The sequence below is a fragment of the Ovis canadensis genome, chromosome 16 (genome assembly GCF_042477335.2).
Source record: "Ovis canadensis isolate MfBH-ARS-UI-01 breed Bighorn chromosome 16, ARS-UI_OviCan_v2, whole genome shotgun sequence".
Classification (NCBI taxonomy): domain Eukaryota; kingdom Metazoa; phylum Chordata; class Mammalia; order Artiodactyla; family Bovidae; genus Ovis; species Ovis canadensis.
This window is the reverse complement of record NC_091260.1, coordinates 52,540,391-52,564,811: the sequence shown is the minus strand read 5'-3', so window position 1 is coordinate 52,564,811 and position 24,421 is coordinate 52,540,391. Positions and strand designations below refer to the sequence as shown.

At 42.7% G+C, this 24,421-nt stretch overlaps 1 protein-coding gene across 4 annotated transcripts in view; it reads left to right on the top strand.

The window, feature by feature from the left end:
* Positions 1-24,421, top strand: part of TTC23L (tetratricopeptide repeat domain 23 like) — a 68,603-nt gene that overhangs the window by 3,411 nt on the left and 40,771 nt on the right. For all 4 annotated transcript variants that reach the window (XM_069555857.1, XM_069555853.1, XM_069555856.1 and 1 more), the window contains exons 3-8: positions 4,470-4,650; positions 8,223-8,346; positions 17,144-17,300; positions 18,652-18,777; positions 21,125-21,302; positions 23,368-23,476. In XM_069555857.1, coding sequence (XP_069411958.1) covers positions 4,470-4,650; positions 8,223-8,346; positions 17,144-17,300; positions 18,652-18,777; positions 21,125-21,302; positions 23,368-23,476 — 875 coding nt within the window. The remainder of the gene's footprint in view (positions 1-4,469; positions 4,651-8,222; positions 8,347-17,143; positions 17,301-18,651; positions 18,778-21,124; positions 21,303-23,367; positions 23,477-24,421) is intronic.

Below are 24,421 nucleotides of genomic sequence, written 5' to 3'. Positions count from 1 at the left end.
CTTCACTTTTTTAAAAATATGAAAAGATTTTGTTTTTCAGTGTTTACATTTTATGTTCTTTAAAAGTATGTTCAAATTTAGTAGACTTTTTTTATTACATTTTTTTACTTTGTATTGAAGTATAGCTAATTAACAAGGCTATGATAGTTTCAGGTGGAAGTGAAGGGACTCTTCCATACATATACATGTATCCATTCTCCCCTAAACTCAATTCTTCTCCCATTCAGACTGCCACATAACACTGAGCAGAGTTCCCTGTGGGACCTCCACTTAAGGCCAGTCTTGGTGAAAAGCTTTGCATGCATGTTATGGGGAAGATTGAGATTCTGTGTTGTTTTCTAATAACAGTTCCGCTATAATGCCCATTTGTACTTAGGCAACCTATACGACGGTTTCCCTGCTGGCTCAGTGGTAAAGAACCTGCCTGCCAATGCAGGAGACATGAGTTCAATCCCTGGTTTGGAAAGATACCCTGGAGAAGGAAATGGCAACGCACCCCAGTATTCTTGCCTGGGATATCCCAGGGACAGAGGAGCCTAGCAGGCTACAGTCCATGGGGTCACAAAGAGTTGGAGAAGACTTAGTTGGAACACACACACATGCAGCCTATGCAAGATGGAAAAGAAATGTTTTTTCCTAATTTAAGGGAGGTTTCAACTCTTTTTTTTTTTTTACAAAGATAATTTTAACAAGATTGGTGAAGTCATGGAGAATTAAAAAGTTAATGAGCAAATTGAAATTGTTTCATGAAATAGTCTTTCAGTCGTGTCCAACTCTTTGCGACTGCATGGACTGTGTAGCCCACCAGGCTTCTCTGTCCCTGGGATTCTCCAGAAAAGAATTCTGGAGTGAGTAGCTATTCTCTTCTCTAGGGGATCGTCCCAACTCAGGGATAGAACCCAGGTGTCCTACATTTCAGGCAAATTCTTTGCTGTCTGAGCCATCAGGGAAGCCCTTCACGAAATAGGCAATAAGTAAATTAAAAATTTTACATCATAGCAACTAATACTTATTGAGCAAATACTGTGTGCCAGGCACTGTTCTAAGTACTTATATATATTAACTCAATTAATTTCTGCAACAATTCTGTGAGGGAGGTACTGTAATTACCCCATTTTTTAGATGACAAGTATAAATTAAAGAAAGGTTGGGCAGTTTGCCCAAAGTCACATAGCTAGTAAGTGCTGTTCAAACTGGGCAGTCTGACTTCTGAGTCTGTTCTTTAACCACTTCTCTATACCAGGGCTTTTCAACCTTGACACTGTTGACATTTTGGATTAAATAATTATTTGTTGTGGGGCTGTCCTGTGCATTGTAACATTCTTGGCCTCTACCTGTGAGATGTCAGTAGCTCCGCCCCCGTTGTGACAAGCAAAGTAATCTGACATTGCCAAATATCCCCTGGGAGCAATATCATCCTTGGTTGAGAACCATTGCTCTGTACCAATGCTATCAAGTAGAAATATAATGCTAGCCAAAAATCTAATATTAAATTTTAAGTAGCCATATTAAAAAATAAAAAGAAATAGGTAAATGTAAATACTATATATCAATATATATATAATATTATATAAAATAATTAATGAAATATTCTTCTTCGTATTAAGTCTTTGAAATTCAGTGTGTATTTTACACTGCAGCAGCTCTCAGTTCAGGCCAGCTACGTTTCATGTGCTTAACAGCCAAGTGTGTCTAGTGGTTAACATGTTAGTGTAATTCATTCTGTACCATCTTATAAAATATTTTAAGGATTATATAACTATAAAAATTGAAGTTAAAAATGCAGAGTTCAGGAATTTTTCTGGTGGTCTAGTGGTTAAGAATCTGCGTTTCAGTGCAGGGGAAATGGGTTTAAACCCTGGTCAGAAAACTAAGATCCCATATTCCCTATGGAACAACTGAGCCCACTCATCACAATTTGAGTTTATGCACCAAAATGAAAGATCCTGCATGATGCAGTGAAGAACCTGCATGCTTCAACTAAGACCCAATGTAGCCAAATAAATAATAAAATTAGTATTTTTTAAAAAAAGAAAAAATGTTGAGTGCATAGTAGAGTATCTTGGAAATAGTCAGATAATTCATATCTAATTTTACTAGTAAGAATTCACATTTATGATGGCACTATATAGAATAAGTTAGAAGCTGAGCAAGGCAAATCATTCATTTAACTTTTTTTTTTTTTTTTTTTTAATATTTTTGGTCATGCAGCACATGGAATCTTAGTTCCCAGACCAGGAATCAAACCTGCATTCTTTGCTTTGGAAGTGCAGAGCCTTACCCACTGGACCACCAGGGAAATCCCTGGCCTAATCTTTTTATTCTGACTATTCTTTGAGATATCTATCTGGTCAGTATTCTCCAGGTATCTTCCTTACCTTTCACAGCAACAACTTCAAAGCTAGTTCAGGGCTTTGCAGTCTCAAGTTATATATCAAGACTTGAATGTTTCTTCTTCCTTTGAGGCCCTGCTATTAAAGCTTGGGCTTATTTTGGGCTTGTTTTTAATATCAAAAGTTAATAATATTTTTGGTGACACCAATAGGTTGAACTTCTGCTCCAGGTATATGAAATATACAGCCTAAGCAAGGTCTTCTGTTGAGGGACTAAGTTTTCTTTCTGTGAGTTTCTTGAGTTAGGCTCTATTGCCACAGATTTCCTCTATTATCAATCTTTTTCAGGCATCTTGAAGACCTTACACTTCCTTTTTCCAGTCATTTGTTCATCATTAAACAAGCAGTTATTTTTTCCTGCTGTGACCCAGATATCAGGGTTTCTTAGAAACAAATGAGACTCAGTCCCAGCCCAGGTGATTTTACTTACTAGGAAGCAAAGAAGACTCAGAAACGAAACGAATTTTGAAAAAGACTGTAGTGTGAGTCGAAGTTGGAGGAAACTTCGGCAAGCCTGTAGAGGGTGTTTGTACTACTACTCCAGTGCAATATTTCCAGCAGAGGTGACACTCCATTTGGGTCTTGGAGGAGTATGGAATTCACCAGGCAGAGATCAGGCAAGTTTAACTCCTATTTCCCAATTTCATGGCTCCCCCAGGCTTCTCTCCCTTTTCCATTGAGTTTTTCCACGTCGTCTGAAAGCACACTTCTGTTTGTGGACTGAGTGCAGTCCTGCCAGGGCCTGGGCCTGGGCCTAAAGAAATGTTGCTGCCCTGTCCACATGGTTTACCCACATGCCTAAATAAATATAGGTTATTTAGAACAGAACTCTGGATGGATATTAATATGTCATTTATTTGAACCTGGTGTAAAAGTTTACATTTGATATTTATTTTCCTTCTAAATTTTCTCCTTCTTGTATTCTTACAACAAGCATTCATTACTTATCTAATTAGTGGAAAAGGAAGGTAAAATTTATTTTGAAAACTATGCAATTGTTGAAAGCTTTTAAAAACTATCATGATTACAAAGGTGATTCTTTGGGGAAACTTACTTATAATTAATTAAAATTTCTGCTATTCCTCTTAAGATCTTAGAATTCTATTTCTTCTGGATCACTTTATGATTTTTCTGGTAGAGTTAGGATATGGTTATTTCTTTTGTTAACATAGGATTCACTCTTTGGACTTTATCACATCAATTACCCATTCATAATTATGTTTAGCACTGAAATCTGAGATTTATGTTGTCTCTGTGTATACATGTGTGTATATGTGTGTATGTGTGTGTAAGCAGGTGGGATAGGGGTGCTGGGGAAGAGGGAGAAGATTTTTCAACCCGCTCAGCTCTTTTTCCAACACATTTTTGGTTTATTTTTTTTTCCCCTAATAATTGAAAAGGTCATTTCTCTCCTGAATCTGCAATTGACCCAGTGTGTGTTCCCCTCTCTTCTCCTTGGTAAGACCACATCCTCTTTAGTTAGGGTTTATATTGAAGCTTTTAAGAAATTTTAAAGAGGACATGTGAAGTTCCAACCTCAAAATGTTAGTTCCCTTTACCTTATTTCACTGTGTACATTTTTGCCCCTGGTTTGGATCAGAATTTAGAACACTAGGAATCTTGGAGATCTTCCAATTCAACATCCTAAAGTCATGGAGCTCATAAAATAATAATAGCTAATGTTAAAAGAGCACTTACTAAATAGCAGGCACTGTGCTAAGTGATTTATGAGTATTACCTGACTTAATCCCATAACCTCATCAGGTGAATGTTCATATTGACTTCATTTTACAGAGAAACAGATTAATGGCTTACTTAAGGTCTTATGGTTGGTAAGCCGCAGAGTTGCAGCTGAGTGGGTAGTTCAACAAATCTGTTTCATTTGAACCACTACATTGCTGTTCTAATTTTGGGTTTTGCAGGTGACATGAGTTTGCTACCTGGCTTTATTCTTCAGGTCTGTTTTAAAGATTATATCCCCAGCCCCCAGTTGGGAGGGCTCTGTCCTTCAGTGCCACCTTGTTTGAGATATACAAAGGTCAAACCTCACTCCATGTCCCTCTCTGGTACCTGCAGGTCCCAGCAAACGAAGATCCCAGAACATCAGCGAATAGATGAGTCATCTCCCACTAGTGGATCTGAAGAGAGTGAGGAAGACACCAAAGTCAAGGAGAAGGTCATAGACCGTATGTCTCATCCCAGAGAGAAACTGGCCCAATCCCGGAAGAGAATAGCTCAGCTGATTAAGGGGAAAAAGGTAAAATAAAAAATCACAAGGTTTTCCATTTTCAAATATATATGTCCATGATTAGAGAAACTCTTCCTTAACTTCAGACTGAAGGCCATGAAGTGAAGGAAGGTGTTAATATTTCTTTGTAAGTGGGAGAAAACAGAGCAGAGCATAGTTGGTAGCCAGCCCACCTTCCAGTTCCACACATGGGTCACTAAATACTTCCTTGGAGTATTTGTGCTCCTGACTTTAAACTGAAAATTGATGTTGGATCTTCCTGTTGCTGTGTCATTCTTTTAATTAACAAACAGTTTTTTTTTATTTCTCCTGAAAGGTTTCGGGATAATACCTTTGGGGCAACAAGAAGTCCAGGATAGTGAGGCAAGAGACTGAGAACAAGGGTAGCTAGGCGCAGTCTAGGCTCAGGCCTAGCAAGGATATGGTAAGATGCCTGTGGTTACAGTGGAATCCTAAGTAAACCAAAGGACAGGAAGTGGGTGGTAGCAGCAAAGGTCAGGGAGGCCAGGTATCCATTTCCAAGAGCAAAGCCAGGACTTGGGAACTGGGACCTCAGAGCAAGTGTTTAGCAGGAGTGTTCAAAGTCCAGAACAGGAGACAGCCTGTCAGTGACCCTCGTGATTAACACACAGGCACCAGCCTGCTCCCAGAGCGTTATTTATCAACAAAGAATTCTTATGCTGACTTACTGACTTCCTAGCCATTCCCAGACAAGGGAAAGAGTGATCTTAAAGTACTTGTGTGAAAGTCTGCAGATGGCTTAGGAAAGGCTGAGAGAGGCACCTCAGAGGACAACAGAAGTTGTTACTTCCCTGGATGAATATATCTGTAAATTTACCTGTGTAAACTACCCAGAAACTTGGGAAAGGACCATCATCCTGACCCATTAGTATTTCATGAGCCTAGGCTAGAATGATCAGTTCTAGAAAGACAAGTACCAACTGCCGCAGAATGCAAGTGTGAGCTTCTAAGATTTGACAGCTCCTTGACCACTTTGGATAATGACAGGGGTTGAGATTTAGGAGTTAAATCTAGCCCACCCCAGTTCTCACCGCCCTGAAGGACAGGAGGATTGGCGGTGGCAGAGGCAACGCTGGGCTGACCTCTGGAGCCCATACTGGTTATCTCTGTGCCCAGGACAGGAAGTGTGGGGATGGATGAATACACACGTCCAGAGCCAGGAAAGGACTCAAGGCCTTGGACTCGCATTCTAGGCATTTATCATGGTATTATGCTTCCTCCTCAGAATAGAACTTAGTATTTACTGTGCGGTTAGCCCATAAAGAACACTCACATGTTCTGACCGAATGGCTGTTTTTAAAGCCTGAAGGGAAATGTCCCTCTTACATTGTTTGCTTCTGTGTGTTTGAGCTCAGAGGGATGAAGCCTAAAGTGTAGAAGGATGTGGGAGTCACGGGGGTCAGAAGAGAGCAGTCCTTAGACTTCTCTGTGTGTTACTCTGTAAGGGGGTTACAGTCAGATAGTGCAGAACAGATTTGGATCCTTTTGATATTGACTCACTTTCCTCTAGAGTAATTCTGTAAGGTGAGTGGTATAGATCCCTAAGTAGAAAAGGAAGTTGGGACGCAGGGTGTTCTTGCCTGAAACCTCACAGTCAGTAAATGTCAGAACCAGGATCAAAATTCCAGGCTTCCTAAAGTGCTGTTCCATCTCACCAGGAAATAAATGCCTGACTTTGTCAATCACTGCAGCTACCTGGTGACTGTGTATGTAAAGTTACTGACATCTATGTGTTAAAGATGTAATTCTTTGAATTCTTAAGAGAGCTCTGCCCATCAGTTCTACAGGGCCAGGGACTCTTTCCCCACCCCATCCTTATCTTTGCCAGTAGAGAGATGATTTATTCAGCAAGTACTGAATGAGTGGCCTCCTCTGTGCATGGAGCATACAGCAGTGAACTTGAGGAATAAACTGTTCTTGAGGAACGTATTTTCTATTTGGGGAGACAGATCACAGACAAAAAATTTTAGTGTATGGAATATCAGAGAGAGGTAAATGCCATGAAGGAAAAAAATTAAAATTGGTAATGGGGTATAGTAAGTGATGGGGTGAGAGGCCGTTTATTAAAGTGACCAAGGAAGGCCTCTCTGAAGTCAACAAAATGAAAATGACACAAGAGGGTAATGATCTGTGAGAGTGTCCCAGGCTGGGGAACAGCAGGTGTACAAGCCCTGAGCTAGATCTTTAAAACTCCAGATATGCTTATGATCATAAATAATAATAAAAATTTAGAAGAAGGAGAAAAAGATGGAGGAGGAGAAGAAAAAGAATGATAAACACCTAGCTGCTTGGTCACCATGGGCAGGTGCTAGTGAATGAACTCATTATTTGGAAAGCTGGTAAATTAAGGGAAAGATTAAAGTATATATCCTGTCCTTCTGTTGTGAACTGTACTGTTGGGTAACCAAGAAATAGATGAGGGGAGATTTCATTTTTATAAAGTTATTCCAGCTAACATGTGAAGAAGGAATGATGGAATTAGGATATCATCATTCTATTATCTTTTATAGATTTATTCATGTAGTTTTGCCTTCATTAGCAAGAGACAAGCAGAGATTGGGTGTCTTCTGACGGTAGAACATATGAAGTAGTTTTGCTTGGGGGAAAAAAAAAAAGCTAAAGGTAACCAAACTTCTAAATCCAAAGACCAATATAAAGGCAGAATGGAGGATGGAAGGATGTGTTCAGTGACACCATAAGGAGGTAGTCAATCCAATTTTCATCTTTGGGAAACACTATAAGCCAAATAACTCAGTTTCTTCCATAAATAATTTTCAATAAAAAGAATTAGAAATAAATGTGGAAGCCACGGATTAAAGGAGACTCAGGAGATAGATCTCAGTGTTTGGACAATCAAACTGCAACCTATGATGTAATTATTAGATTTGTGGGACTAGGCATTTGATAGCAAGGAATCATTGTTAATATTTTGGTGCAGTAATGATTTTGTGGTTCTGTTGGTTTGGCCCAAAAAGTTCATTTGGGTTTTCTCTGAGATGTTACGGAAAAACCCAAATGAACTATCCGGCCAGCCCAGTATTTCTAAGTCCATATCTTTTGGAGGTACTTATGAAATATGAGGTGACTTAGTATCTTGGATTTGCTTCAGAGCCATAGAGGGAGAAGGTAGGTACATGTGGAGCATAGATATGAAACAAGATTGACCATGAGTTGTTACTTGAGGCAGCTAAGGGAGTCATTGGCCATACTGTTAAAATTTTTCACAGTGAGAGGTAAAAATAAGTCCCTCTGGCTGTGATGTAGAAAGTTAACTATGGGGGCGGGCAGGGGTGGAGGCAGTAGGAGGGGCTGAGGTCACCCAGGTCATAGGTGAGGGTGGCTTGGCTTGGGTACGCATGGCAGGAATGAAGAGAAGAGCTTAGCTTTAGGACTGCCTAGTAAGGTGGAGCCAAAAGGACTTGCTGGATTGGCTGTGGGATGGGAAGCGGGGAGGAGGGAAAAAGATGACAGTGGATGCAGTCCTGCATTCCAGTGATGAGATGCGGGCCGGAGATTTTCCTCCTTTCCAGAAAGCATGATGACTTGCTTGCTCTCTGCAGAACATTGAAGCAAATAAGGAGCTGATTCGCTGTGTTATCCTTTCTCGGATTATTTTTGGGGAAGAACACTGGAAATGTGCACAAGCTTTGGCCACCCTGGCTTATGGCTACCTGACACTGAGAGGTACTCTGTTTCCCAGCTGGGTGTGGGTGGGTGAGCCATGCTGAGCACACACGCAACTGCAGTGGGGGGTGAGGATGACCAGGGGAGGATCCATCCCGTCCCCAGCGCACAGCTCATCAAGAGAAGGGAAAGCCCACGGGTGAGGTAGGCAGTCGGATGGGGTACTTAGAGATACAGATAACAGTGAGGGAAAGCAGGCGGAGGACAGAAGGCTGAAGGACAAAATGGGGTAGAGGAAGCAGAGCCGGTGAGGAAAGAGAAGAATCAGGAAGGGCCAACTGAAGGAAGCCAAGGGAGGAGAAGGCATTTCAAAAGGCACAGTGTGGTTTCAGCAGGTTCTGATGGCAGAGAGAAGTCAGATGGGGTGAAGGCTGAAGAGCGACCCATGGATTTGCCAATCAGCGCGTCATTGACAGTGGGTTTGGCACCAACAAGTAAACTCCGTGGGCCCTGGGAGAGCCCAGGTTCAGGAAGACAATTTAGGAAACTGTTTCTGAAATTCTGACTGGAGGTGAGGGCAACTTGAAACCAAGAGGGAGGAACCAGGAGCATTTGAGGGGGATGTTTGTCTGAACCGAGGGAAGGCAGACGCAGCCCCCTTTCTTTGGAAAGGTTACTGAGTGGGTCTGTGGAAGGAGGCTGGGCTTCATCTTCTGAAGTTGACACTTTCTATGAGCACCCCCAGTAGACCTTGCGTTTTGCTTTTCCAGTTAGATTCCAAGCTGACTCAAGACAGGTAAACAGGTCATGCCACAAAAGACGCCGGTGGCACCGCCCTCTTTTCCCTGACTCACAGTTCTTCCCGCCACATGCATGGGCAGCCACATTTGAGTCACAGGTTAGAGGGGGGAAAAGTTTTCCAGGAAAGAAAGGTGTTTTTGTGTGTTTGTTTTTTCTTGATGGGAAAAGCAACTTCCTGGTTAAGTGTCCACATGATATAATAGTGCTCAACCTTGCACCCAGACTTTCTGAAACCTAGCCTTGAGAAACCTGTCCTTGAGAACAGCCCAGGATCTTTTATTTCAGGTATAGGCTTTACCCAATTTCTTCACTTTAACTTTTAAAAAAAAAGTCTTTTGTCCTTCAAATAAAATAACAAAAGCTTTGAAAAATCACAAACCTTCAAGAGGGATGAATTCCACTTAGTTTTGTTGTCATTTATTCTGCAACTGCTTTAAAACGGATAGAATTTATGAGCCAGGCTTCCGTGTAGGCAGGACATATGCATCTGTGTGTGCTCATGCCTCGCTGCACGCATCCGTGTTTTATGGACAGCAGACCTGCCTGCCTCCTTTCCCTGGGAGCCTTTTCCAATACTGGGGGAAGGGCTTCAAGCCAGAAGACTGATTTCTCTCAATAAACAATCTTGCAGTATTTAATGAGACATTTGTATATGGGAGATGCTGTGAAGAGGACTCTGGGAACTATAAGGTACAGAACACACAGTCTTGGCCTTTAGAGAATTTACAACCTCATGTAGAAGGTGAGCTACACATAGGCAGCTATGATAAGAAGGCACCAGAAGGCAGATGCTATGTGACTGGTTTAAATACAGGGCTTTGGGGATGCTGTTGTTGTTCAGTTGCTAAGTTGTGTCCGACTCTTTCTGACCCTATGGACTATAGCACACCAGGCTTCCCTGTCCTTCACTATCTTCCAGAGTTCGCTCAAACTCATGTCCATTAAGTCAGTGATGCCATCCAACCATCTCATCCTCTGTCATCCCCTTCTCCTGCCTTCCGTCTTTCCCAGCATCAGGGTCTTTTCCAGTGAGTCAGCTCTTCACATCAGGTGGCCAAAGGATTGGAGCTTCATCTTCAGCATCAGTCCTTCCAGTGAATATTCAGGACTGATTTTCTTTAGGATTGACCGATTTTATTTCCTTGCTGTCCAAGGGACCTTCAAGAGTCTTCTCTAGCACCATAGTTCGAAAGCGTCAGTTCTTTAGCACTCAGTCTTCGTTATGATCTAACTCTCACATCTGAATATGACTACTGAGAAAACCATAGCCTTGACTAGATGGACCTTGGGGTCGTTGGATGAAATCATTTCTTGCTGAAGGTAGTAAGTGATAGATTCAGGAAGAGGTACCATTCAAGAAGGTCCTTTGAAAAATGTCTAGGGTTGGGTGGGCAGAGGAAAGGGTGGACATTTCTGATGAATAACGAAGCCTGGGCAGAGGCCTGAAGGTGGGAAGGTGCAATGTGTGTTTAGAAAGCAATCAGCAGCCTGGCTAGCTACACTGAGGACTGCTCAGATGAGCCTGGAAAGGGCACCTGGGGGCAGGCTGTGGAACTAGTCCTTTGTTTGATAAACAAGGAGGGCTAGTAGAGATTTTCTAGCAAGTGGTGAATAAATCAAAGTGGGCTTGTGGAAAGGTCAGTTTAGCAATGATAACTGGAGTGGAAGCCATCTCATCTAGCTGTTTACATCTAGGTGTAAACTCAGGCGGATGACAGGGCCACAAGTGAGAAGGTAAGGATTTGAGAGTCTGTGATGCACAGGTTACCTTTACCTTTAAAGCTAGAAATCCCACTTCTGGGACTCTTTCCTGAATCTACAGTTATAACCTGGATGAGACAGTATGGCTGAGGTTATTCTTTGCAGCACTGTTTATGATAGTAAAAGATTGGAAACAACCAAGTGTGCTCATGAAGCACTAATATGCACAGTGGGGGTATGCAGTCTTATAAAGGGCACGAGGAAGCTCTGTCTACAACCAGGGAAAGATCTCCTGGATCCATCTTTAAGTGACAGAGAAGGCACCATGCAGGATGGTGTTTGTAACCTGCCTCTTTCTGGGTGAGAAGGATGGGAGAGAAATGAGAATATGTGCTTATATTCATATAAAGAGATCCTGAAGGAAACACAAGAAAGAAAAGTTACCTAGAGGTTGCTTGTGGTAAAAGGCGATAAAATTGGAAGTGAGATCTCTCAACATTTACCTTTGCATAAAATTTTGACTTTTGAACCATGGGTATGTACTGCCTATTCCAAAAAGACTGTGAAGGGAGAATTGGCAGGACATGGCACTGGATTTGGGGTTGAGGAAAAGTGAGGCCCCAAAATGACCATGAAGTTTCAGGCCCCTCAAGGTGCTACTGTCAGAGATAAGCAGATCAGGAAAGAAGGTGGAGTGGAAGAAGAAATGTGGATCTGGTTTTTGATATACTGATTTTGAGTTGTAATAGCAAAAGTATATTTGAACTAGGTACTGGAAAACTGGGACCAGAACTTGGGAAGAAAGCAAGGGAATCATAAGTATGGAGGAATATTTGAGACCAGAAGTAGGGAGGGGCAATGGAAAATTGTAAGTGTGAAGGCCAAGTTTGAAGTTACAGGAGTTGATAAAGCTTCTGGGAGGAAAGAGAGAAGAAAAGGAAGAAGTGAAAAGACAGACCTTTGGAGAATGGACACGTTTATGGGAGGGAACTGGGGACCCTGGCAGAGTGAGCACTGAGTCAGAGAAGGTTTATCAAGGAGAATCAAGTTAGTGCAGTGCCTTGGAAGCCAAGAGGAGAAGCCAGCAGCTAGGGTGTCTAATGCTGCCATGAGACGGGGATGCAAGAAGCTGTGACCAACTGATTCAGTAGGACACCTGTGGGGACGCCACAAGAACCTGCAGAAGGGTTGGAGCGGAAGCCAGATCCCAGGAATGAGGGGAAGGCACAGGGGCCAGCAGTCTAGACTATGTATGTCATGTCCTGCATAGTGAAAGGGATGTGGGGAAACTGAGGGTAGTTAGGGAAGGCAGAAAAGTCACATGAAATTTACAAGAGGAGGAGACCTGGGAAGATTTCTGGCAGTGAGGAAGGAGCCAGATAGAGTTTGAAGGTTTTAAAAATAGAACAATGGATGCGATGGGTCCATGAGTCAAAAATGAGACAACACAAGGCCTTTGCAAAGCAGAGTATAAAAGGCTGTGGGCTGGTGAAATAGAGTAAGGGGATACTAGAAATGGAACTCTGTCACCAGCTGATCTGATGAGAACCGTCCTGAGGCTAGGCGTCCGTGGTTGAGAGAAGGGCAGGTGGAGAACAATGGGGTGGCCGGTCACCTTGCTACTGCTGTTTCCAAGTGTTTAGGAGGAAATAATAATATGGACAGGCAGTTTCCTGAGGCTTTTCCTATTTTTAATGAAGCAGTGAATTAATCTGTTAGCCTGTTCTTACTGGGGCCTTTCTGAGTATCTGGGGCTCTGTTATAAGTTCTGCAAAACCCCAAAATAGAAGTATAAGTCATGAACCCTACCTTCTCTGTCTAGTTGGTTAAAAAAAAAAAACAAAACAAAACACTGGTACAGGAACAAAAAGGAATGATAAAAAACCCAGGTGATCAGACCTTCAGGAAGCCTGGTAGCTATCTGAAGTGAGTGTGCATTTGAGAAGGCAGTCTTTTATAGAGATGCTGTAAGCAGCTTTATGAAGAATGTCCAGAGTATGTAGGGACAAATATAATAAATTGCTTAAGAGGTACGGACCCTGGTAGTAATGATAATAATGGCTAATATTTATTTAAACTCATTTCCCACCAGTGTGCCAGGCACTGTTTAGTCCTTTTTCATAAATTAAAATAATCCTTGCAACAACCATACAAGTTAGGAGGTATTTTCATTGCTGTCTTATAGATGAATAGACTAAAGTACAGGTAGATTAAGTAACTCATTCAGGTAGTGGCTAAGCTGACTTCTGTACTTGGAAGTCTGGCCCTAGACCCTGCTCTCTTAATCACTACTGTGAGAACTTCCTAAATATAGGTGATGTTCTAAGGTGACAAAGGCTGAGGAGCTCTGAGCAGATTGCCTGTGGCCTGAGTCAGAGTAACAGACATCAGTGGTGGAATCTTATCCCAAATTAAAGAGAAATGATTGATACATTGGGTGAACAATCTCTGGACCCCTTTTCCAGTTTATCAGTATGTGCTTGTGATTTCTGAGTCTCAGGTTTCAGAAGCAGGTCTCGCTGCTGCCCTGATTTTCACTTCTGTAGTTGCTGCATTCCTGGTGCGGGGAGAAGGTTGGTGTCCTTGGCTTGGGAAAGCAAGTAAAGGAAACTGACTTGGTCTTGGAGCAGACGTTGGAACTGGGGAGTTGGGACCCGGAGTCAGGGAACAAGGTCACTGATCTGTGAGTGTCCTCTGGAGAGAGAAGAAATGAATCTTACATGTATACATATATGCAGATGCTATTTTTCCACAAAAGAGGGTGTTCTTGTAATTACTAAAAAGCAAATTCTTTTTAAAGCATTAGATTCTGATTCATCATATTTTTTATCATCCTGAATTTTCTCATGTAGGGAATGTTATAAAAATATTATCACAGAGTGACATTTTAAATTTTTATTTTATTATTTGGCTGCATTATGTCTTAGCCGTGGCACATGGGATCTTTGTTGCATCATGCAGGATCTTTCATTGTTGTTCAAGGATTCTGTAGTCATGGTGCTGGGCTCTAGTAGTTGCATTGTGTGGTCTTAGTTGATCCACGGCATGTGGGATCTTAGTTTCCTGAACAGGGATTGAACCCATGTCCCCTGCATTGCAAGGTGGATTCTTAACTGCTAGACCACTAGGGAAGTCCCAGAGTGAGTTTTTCTTTAAACAAAAAAAGGACTTTTTTTTACTTTAGAAAACATTTGTCTGAAGCTGTGGTCTCTAAACTCTTGAGAATTAGCTTCCTTAGCACTAAAAAAGTTTTCTGTGCTCTCCATAAATATGTATTTATTATAAACTATGTACAATAGTATTAAATATTATGTAATATTATAAATATTCATTAAAATGGAAAACAACAAACACTTTTTTTTAAAAAAGAGAGAGAAGTTTTTATCCCCTCCCACACACCCTAATGGCATCTTGCATACCCAGAGGGGTATACACATCCCACTTTGGAGACCAGAGTGCATTCTGGGAAGGGTAAAGGAGTCATTTTTCTTTAGGGCTGAACTTTCAAGTTTAATGAGCTGTTTAGTTCAATTTACTTAAGGCCCACTGGTCACGAGCTCTGCTTTTTCATCAGGACCACAATGCAATGAAGGGGAGACAAGAAACTATATAATTAACTAGCTGATGCGTTTAGAGGAAGTGTTCCTCTTGGGGATTTCAGAAGTAGCGCTGGGCCCCCAGGGCTGGGGTGTAGGGCTGAGGGGGAGACTTGCAAAGCTCCAGAACGACTTTAGGATTTGTTTCTCATTTAGGAGCCCAGGAGCAGTGTTGTGCTGATCCGGGAGTGGTTTCCAGTGGCTCATCCAGTTTCACTTTTTTCCTTCCTCTGCACCCCGGGAAGCATCTAAATGTGGTTCCTGCTCTCCTTACTGACACACTCCCAAGGGCCCAGCTGATCATGGAAAGTAACCTATTTGATAAAAAGACTCTCAGTTTCCTGATTCGTTGTCTTGGTCTGATTCCCTGGCAGAGTTTTCTGTTGCTGCTACCTTCTCAGGACATGTAAAGACTCCCTGTCACCCTGCAGATCAAGTCCAGCCTCCTCATCTTGGCATCTAAGACTCCATTTTCCCCATCCAATTCATATCTTCCGTGTCATTCAATTTAAACCTCCCTTTAGTCAGACTTGGAGAAGGCAATGGCACCCTACTCCAGTACTCTTGCCTGGAGAATCCCAGGGATGGGGGAGCCTGGTGGGCTACCGTCTGTGGGGTCACACAGAGTCAGACATGACTGAAGTGACTTAGCAGTTAGTCAGACTGCTCTTCTCAGCCTTCCCTAATATTCTAGCACGTGTGCACACCCATACACACACACACATACACGTTCTGTCTTCATGGCCTCAGGCTGTTTCCTCCTAGTGGAAACCCTTTCTCATTCTTCTCCATCTGTCAGAACATACTTACTCTTTAGGCAGAAGAGTCCCACTTCCTGCATACTTTACTAACTCACTATTTCTCTAAGTGTGGTCCTCAGACAGCCTATATCAGTGTCACCTAAGATAGCTGTTATAAATCTGAACCATTGGTTCTCCCCTTAGAACTTGCAAACCGTAACTACTGGAGGCCCAGGACTCTGCACTGTAACAGACGCTTTCTATGCAATTTGAGGACCCTGACATCTGGTAACTTGAGATGTAGCCCTTTCTTTGGCGACAGAGTCTGTTTTTCTCTTCTGTTGTGACTTACAGAAAGGGCATTTCTGAGTATTCTAACAAAGACTTCTTGGCTTCTGGGTCACTTTTAGGTCTTTCAGAGAAACTGTGTTCTCGTTGTAATTCATTAAGGAGGACCTGCACATTTGGAACATATGAGGGCTTTAGGCTTTAAAAGCAAGTCCTTTTAATCATCTCTAATGCCACTGACTACACTGTGCCGTGAAAGCAGCTCCAAAGGCCAGTGCTGTGTGCTGTGTGCTGTGTTTAGTCACTCAGTCATGTCCAACTCTTTGCAACACCATGGACTGTAGCCCTCCAGGCTCCTCTGTCCATGGAGATTCTCCAAGTACTGGAGTACATTGCTATGTCCTCCCCCAGGGGAATCTTCCTGACCCAGGGACAGAACCCAGGTCTCCTGCATTGCAGGCGGATTCTTTACCATCTGAGTCATCAGGGAATCCTAAGAATACTGGATTGGGTAGCCTGTTGCTTCTCCAGGGGATCTTCCCGACCCAAGAATTGAACTGGGGTCTCCTACATTGCAGGCAGATTCTTTACCAGCTGAGCTATCAGGGAAGCCCCCCATGGGCCAGAGGGAGAGCAAACTGGGGGCTGGGTTGGGAGGGGCAAGTCAAAAGCACAGTGGGTCTCCTTCTGTGGCTGGGTGAATATGTTTCCCAGACCTCGGGTCTGCGAGGATGAGAGCTGTGTCAGCCATGGGTGGACCTCAGAGGGCAGAGGAGAAGCTTTCTGTGTTCTCTGCTGGCCTTTCTCTTTTCTCCAGGATTCCCCTTATCCATCAGAGATCACTGGACATGAGCTGGTGTGGAAGATGAGAAAATAGTTCTGTAACCTGAACACTCCCAAGTCTCCCTCTGTTAACTGGACTAATTCCAGTTCAAATACGTGGCTCAGGAACACCAGCCTTTAGTTAGAAGACAAGGGGAAACACGCCCCATGTTCTGTCTTATGGGGTGTTGGCATCCCTTTTGTCTTCTTTCTCTAGAGAGGGGCCTCACTGCTTTAGAAATTAGATACTCTGTGTGTGTGTGTGTGTGTGTGTGTGTGTGTGTGTGTGACCAATTAGTATCAACAACTTCATCTTGGATTGAAAAAAAATCCCCAGATGGAAGTAATTGTATTCATAAGCCCCTGTCTTTATAGAATCCCTTTTCCAGCAAGCTCAAAGCATGCACTCTGTGGCATAACCCACTTCATTTCTGGACTGTCTCCATGTGTTGGTAAGAGGGCAGCTGCTATAATTTTGTTGTCATTTCACGTTTGGGGGATGGAGAAGCTCTGTGGGTTGAAAAGGTCACATGGCATTAGCAGGAGATTGAGATCGGGATCCTCAGCTTCCTTTGCTGTCTCCGTCACTCCATCAGTGATGTCCAAATAGAGTCTGTCGATGAATGTCAGGGTGGCTGCGTAAGAAATAATTGTGCAGTTAATTTCAAATATAGAGTCCTGGACCCCCTTCCTCAAGGGATCCCAACTCAACAGGTCTAGGGAGGGGGTGGCCAGGAACCTAGTCTTTACAAGCATTCCAGATGATTCTAATGCACTGCAGTTTGGGGAACCAGTACTAAAGACCGTACTGACAACCACACTGCCCACCTTAGCCCTTCCCAGGAGTGTCTTTGACTGAAATGTGCCTTAATGTTTTCCTTCTTGCCCTTCACCCTCCAACTCCCGCAGGCCTTCCAGCTCAGGCCAAGAAACATGCGGAATCTGCCAAGAACGTCTTGCTGACCTGGAAGGGAACCACAACCTCAGACAAGGAGGAAAAGCAAATTCTGGAGACTCTGGTCATGCTCTACTACACTCTGGGCGTGGTCTGCCTCCTACAGAACCAATATCCTTTCCTTCCCAGTGGGATCTGGAGATCAGGGCCGGGGGTCATCCACGCCAGATGAGTCATCTCACACAGGGTGGGAGGTGGAACCCAGGTCTCGTAGCTCCATTCTGACGTCCGGGCCCTCCGTGAGCCTGCCCTAGGAAAGTCCGTCTAGAAAGTACAAATGTTCCTCCTGTGTCTATTCACATGAGCTCTGAGTTGAGCCATGAGAGGGTTCTCACTGGGGACACACCTCCTGGGCACCTGAAAGTTTTGGGAATCTGTCTTGTGCTTCGTTGAGCCCTCAAGACAGGCAATGTTAGCAGTAAGGAGGTGGGTGATAATGGCAGTGGCCATGTAGGAAGACGGAGGATGGATGACAATTTGAAGCACTATTTGTCAGAGTAGGCTGCACATCCTCGTCCCCTGGGGAGATTTAAGAATGATTGCTATTTGGGTCCCACCCCCAAGAGTTTGATTTAGTAGGCCCCGGGTGCATCTGTTACCTGAGATTTTTTAAAAGCCCCAGGTTACTTGTAACACGCAGCCAAAAACCTCTGATTTAATGTACACTTGATGGTTTTCTAAAATGCTGTTGAGAACACTGCCCATGAAGCTGAAGGCCAAGCAAAACAGACCAAAGTAATAGTTTTCCATATTTCAAGGGAGAACGGTTAAAAATGCCTCTCCTCCAAAAGCTTGTGATTTTGACAGCCTGTGGGTACTATCTCTGCTTGAAAACTAAGGGGTCTTTCATGTTCATGAATAATCATAAACCCTCTTTGAGCTCCTCTCTACACATTCGCCCTCTGCATTTTTTGGTCCTGATATACTCAGCTTGCAAAATCTGATACATTTCCTTCCTCTCTTATGCCATTCGCCAGAGGGCTATTGAGAATGCGGGAAATGGAAGGATATTGGGAATTAAGGGGATTTTCTTTCCTGCTCTTTGCCTCTCGCCAAAAAGCTGCTCTGCTTGGACTTTCTAAATGACCCAGAAAGTCCCTTTCAGCAAAATTGGTTCCTCTCTTTTGCCATTCACAGAAACCAACTTGGGAAAAAATGAATAATTGTTGTCACGCAGTAGATGCCTCTAAGGAAATACCGTGTAATTCACGGTTTCCGTTCACTCCCAGTGCTTGCCACCCATCCTAGCCCTGGACTCCTGCAACACCACAAGACACCCAGGGCCCCGTTCCTTTTCTGAAGAATCCTCCCTTCTTGACAACACGTACAGATGAAAAATAGAGTGAAGTGTGTGTTCCCAGATACTGTTTCATTTTCCCAAGGGCCCCTTTTGTTTGCTCACCAACTCTGCCCTGGTCAGTGGGGGCGTTTGTGTACCTGGCACTTTCCTTGACTGTTTCACTGGCAGAGAGGCATATTTCAACCTGCAGAAGTCAGAGAGAAACATGAAGGAGCTGAGAGAATTGTATAAGGGAGGCACTTGTGGATTACAGGTCTCAGAGAAAGATTTAACAATCGCTTTGGGCAGGTGAGATCTGGGCTTAGAGAAGCTTGGATTTTTATGACTTTGTTTTTGTGCAGTCACTAAGCCTTGTCCGACTCTTTGCAACCCCATGGACTGCAACACACCAGGCTTCTCTCCTTCACTATCTCCTGGAGTTTGCTCAAATTCATGTCCATCAAATCGGGGATGCCATCCAACCGTCTCATCCTCTGTCATCCCCTTCTCCTCCTGCCTTCAGTCTTTCCCAGCATCAGGGTCTTTTCCAGTGAGTCAGATCTTCACATTAGGCAGCCAAAGTAATGGAGCTTTAGCTTCAGCATCAGTCCTTCCAATGGATATTCATTTTTATGACTAAAGCTCGCAATTACATGATTGTCCTGTACTTGGTATATAAGGGGAGAAAAATATTTAGAGCAAAAGAACCAGACTCAAATAATAGTAAAAGAGGCTCATGTTTCCCAAATGCATATACCATGTTCTAAGTTTTCTGTGCTCTTTCCCATTTAATCCTCATAGCCACCCCTGAGATAGCTGGTGCAATTACTTATCTCATTAGAAAGAGGGCAGAGAGACTGAGCTGAAGATAAAGAAACCATCCAAGGAGATAAGCTTTAAGTATTGGATTGGAACTTGGTCTGAACGTACAGACTCTTAGCCCTTCCTTGTGCTGCCTCACCTACTTACTCTAAAATTACTTTTTTTTTTTTTTTCTGAATTGCCACCTACTTTTGTCATTAAGTGGTCTTCCCTCATAGTTCAGTTGGTAAAGAATCCATCTGCAATGCAGGAGACCCTGGTTCGATTTCTGGGATTTCTGGGTTGGGAAGCTCCCCTGGAGAAGGGATAGGCTACCCACTCCAGTATTTTTGGGCTTCCCTTGTGGCTCAGCTGGTAAAGAGTCTGCCTGCAATGCAAGAGACCTGGGTTCAGTCCCTGGGTTGGGAAGATCCCCTGGAGAAGGGAATGGCTACCCACTCCAATATTCTGGCCTGGAGAATTCCATGGACTGTATAGTTCATGGGGTCACAAAGAGTCGGACACAACTGAGTGACTTTCACTTTCAGTTTGTCATTAAATATGACAACTTAAATGATAAAGAAGAAACACTTAATGAGAACAATATATTGAAGGTCCTTGAGTTATTCATAGCACATGCATTTTTTAAGGAAAGTTGTATTCCATAAGGAAACAAAGTTCATGGAATTTGTTCAAGCCAGAATGAGACTTTTAACTATTTTACAGTTAGGAATCCTCTGAGAATAAGAATATTTAGATATGAGAAGGGACCCATCAGAGTATCAGAGGAAAAAAAAGAATAATAAAAAGTTTACTGTTGCCTAGATTTTTCAAATATCTTCACATCCTTGAAAACAATCCATTTCCAGAACTGTAAGCACTTGGCATGGTAGGGTAGAGGATGGAATGGTAAAGTAAGTGAACTACATGAGTCATACTTGCCTCCTCTAAACAGCTATGAATCTAGTTGTCAAATGGGAAATGGCGGGGAGATGTTGGCATGTCCAGAGTTGAGTCAGAAACAATTCTTAAGTCCTCAGGCCCATACGTGAGAGTCCAGTGACTGTCTCCTGCTGACACACGGGGCAGTGACTTAGATTTTTGTGCTTATGTGAAAGATAGCCTTGTTCCTCTTTCAGAATAACTTTGTACATTTCATTCATCCACTCCACACAGTTGACCTGTTTTGTGCCTGCACTCTTCTAAGTGTTGGAATGTTTACAAAAGTATAACTACATTCTCGACACTGTTCTAAGTGCTTTACGTGTATGCACGTCAGGATCATATTTTTAAGTACAGTTTTCTAACTTTTTTCAACTTAGCACATTTAAAGTTTTTCATGTCTGAAGTATTTTATTGTGTGATGTGCCATGATTTATTTAATCATCCCTCTTTTGGTGGGGAAATACGTACATTGTTTTCCCTATCCTGTCTTATTTTTAACTGAGGAAGAAAAAATTAAACTAGATCAAACAAAACAAAGGAAAACCCCTGCTTTAGCCTAAAAGAGAAGGAATCAGATGTAATAAAATTTTATTTTGATTTTAGAAAGTCTTTGTTATGGGGTAAATTATCCCATCTTATGAACTGCTGGACACCATTTTTTCCATATGCTTTTTTATAAAATTAGCCTAATGTGATATATTAATGGGTTTGATGAAATGGTAGTCAGTGAAATCTGGTGGGTAAAATGCTGGTTAATAGGAGTGTGCTTACGGCAAGGCTGGACTTTGAGCCACCCACACAGATGATCAGCCTGTGAAGGCCAAATTGTTTGGTTCTTAGAAAGTTCCTTCTGTGTCTGCAGAGCAAGTCACCTCTCTCTGACTTTCCACCCTTGTCCCTTTTCTTCCAGAGCCTCCTTGGCCAACTGCAGGTTAAACCTTGCGCTGGTATACTTTGAAAAGGCAGTTGACAATGTTATTGCCAATAAGGGTGACAATACGTCAGATCTGGTCAGTCTTTACCAGGAAATTGCTCAGATCGAGCAGCTGAGGAGGAACCACGAGCAAGCCATCCAGTACTTGCACCAGGTAGGTGGGTTGGCTGAAGTCCAGGCCAGGAGGCTTTGTTTGGCCGCAGGCCTGGTTCTCAGAAGGGAGAAACAGGGGATGGGATCGATTTTCCTCCAGATCCACACAAGAGACCTTCCTCAAGCTCTGGGCAGGGAACACAGGCTCACGGCGGGCCTGTCTGCTGTGTGACCTGATCTAACACAGCATTTCCCCTCCTGGCTTCCCTCACCTCTGTCTGTGCCAGGAAGAGGCAGCTGAGGGAAATAGCCAGAGGGGCAACTGAGTTCACGTCTTTAACAAATGCAAAGGCTTCTAAAATGAAAATTTGTGATATTTTGGTGTAATGCTCTCATTTGTCCTGTAAACTAGTCCAGCTGGTTGAATTTCCAATCTAAGGTTAAACCACCAAGATGGTGTTTTGCTTGGAGGTAACTAATTTGACAGATGGTGAGGGGAAAACGAAACATAATGTTGAGTCTATCATAATTTAAACAGTGTAGGGCACTTTATGTATCAGGTACTTAAAACTTTCTTTGAAACTGCTGGTTAAATTCACCTTTTCTATCCTCAACGGGGAACCGTGCCCACAGCTTCAGGTATCTCCCATGACTGAGATCAGATCATAGTACTGGATTTCCTATTTTGCAAGAAAAAGTGCACTGCCCTGGAACAGTGCATGTGACAGCAGTCTGCTACTGAAGAAAAGGCATTTGCCTGCAATCCAGAAATCCCAGGTTATTGACATCACAATGGAGAGGTGTTTGGGAATGCTGCCCGGAAGGCAGGGAGTCCACTACTTACGGAGAAAGCCTGGCCAGTGTGTCTGAGACTCCCTTAAAGCAGCAGTCCAGTTTAGAATGAATAAAACAGTATATAATCAGGGTTTCCCAACCACAACAAAAATAATAGTTCAAATGTATGGAATGCTTTTACCATGTGCGCTTGAGGCTATATTAGTTCATTTATTTCATGAAATAAGCATATGAAGTAAGCACCATTATTTATTTTTTATCTTACTCTATGCATGAGCAGGAGAAGGCAATGGCACCCCACTCCAGTACTCTTGCCTGGAAAACCCCATGGATGGAGGAGTCTGGTGGGCTGCAGTCCATGGGGTCGCTAAGAGTCAGACACTGAGTGACTTCACTTTCGCTTTTCACTTTCCTGCATTGGAGAAGGAAATGGCAACCCACTCCAGTGTTCTTGCCTGGAGAATCCCAGGGACGAGGGAGCCTGGTGGGCTGTTGTCTATGGGGTCACACAGAGTCGGACATGACTGAAGTGACTTAGCAGCAGCAGCAGCAAACACTGTATACATATTCATTTAATCTTTACAACTGTTTGTGACAAATACAATTTTTATCACACCTGTTTTATATTCAAAGAAATTATAGTGACTTGCCTTGTTATAGTAAATGGCTGAGCTAAGATGGGAACCCAGGCAGTTGGGCTCTAGGATTCACGCTTTACTAGACTTTTTTTTTTTTTTTTGATACTGAACCTTTGAGAGGTTGAGCTAAAGCTATAATTTTGCATTTGTGATGAAACATAATAAAAAGTAATAATTTTTTGAGAACCTGCCATGTGAAGGGTGCTGTGCCCAGTGCTTTGCACGCATCATCCCATTAACCTTTCCCAAACCCTAATCAGGGCTTCCCTTGTGACTCAGCTGGTAAAGAATCCGCCTGCAATGCTGGAGACCTGGGTTCAATCCCTGGGTTAGGAAGATCCCCTGGAGAAGGGAAAGGCTACCCACTCCAGTATTCTGGCCTGGAGAATTCCATGGACTGTTAGTCCATGGGGTCACAAAGAGTCAGACATAGCTGAGCGACTTTCACTTTCAAACCCTAATCAATGGAAAGTATATATTCTTTCTACATATGAAGGTAAAATTACTTGCTAAAGAATCACAGAGAGGAAGTAGCAGATCTGGGACTCAAACTCCTCTCTCAGGTAGGTAACTCCATGATTAAATAAACATCAGCTGTCAATCAACCAGCACTTCTGTGGGAGCTACTATAAAATCCCCAGTGAAACACTGCCATTTGGGTACTTATCCTTCTCACCATTTTCCGTACTCTAGGCCCATTCGATCTGTGTCTCTTTGTACACTGAAGTCAGCCCCCAAGCTGCAGAGGCGAGTGCGTTACTAGCCAAGGCTTATGCCATGTCTGGAGAGGTCCAACACAAGGGTAGGTAGAAGAGGTAATTTTGCAGATATTATCATTTCCCACTCATAGGAGGGATGCACACTGCCAAATGGAATAGGTGTATCTATTGATACGGATAGATGATAAGTAGCTTTTCATGTCTGTGATAGAAAGATAAGACTAGATACCATTTTGTAGAGTCATTTACACATGGATTTAGACACAATAATATCTCCCCAAATTAGCTGGAACATCAAAACCAGTAGGATCATCTGATTTCTATTTCCTTTATTCCCTTAGAATCTCACCAGAGCAAAACCAATACAATATTGTAAAGTAATTAGCCTTCAATTAAATAAATTTAAATTAAAAAAAGAAAAAAAACGAATCTCATCAGAATTTACCTGTATAAAGAGTAGAGAATCCTACATGCAATGAACATGGCCTGAGATCTATCAGTTAATTAGGAAATCCAATGATAAAAGAGAAACATTGGCTCCTCCCCTCATCCTCCTCCACGCTCAACCTCCTTGACTGTTAGAAAGAATGCTTGTAGCAGCTAGAATTTTCTCAACTTCTATTCAGAAGTGAGGTACTGGGGGTTTTAAAGGAAAGCTGAGTCATGAGCCCATCCTTCAGCAGTGGTCCTTCTCAGACAGTGCCATCCTTTTCATTGCGGGTAGCTTTGAGAGAGACTTGGAGGAACTGGTAAGGAAGGACAGTCCTATGCTCACCTGGCTTGATCCAATTAGTGGACACTAATGGATTCAGTGGTTTATCAGGGGGAATTTGAGATTTATAAAAAATATAATTTAAATAAATTTTAAATGCTGTGCTTTTAAAAATAATATATTGTTTTAAAATAATCTTTTCTATACTTATAAAAATAATCCATTTTGGTGGACATTATTTGCCAGTTTATTATATGAGAGAGAAAGGAAGAGTGTGTGTATGTGTGTCTGATGAGGGGAGATGATATTATTTTCT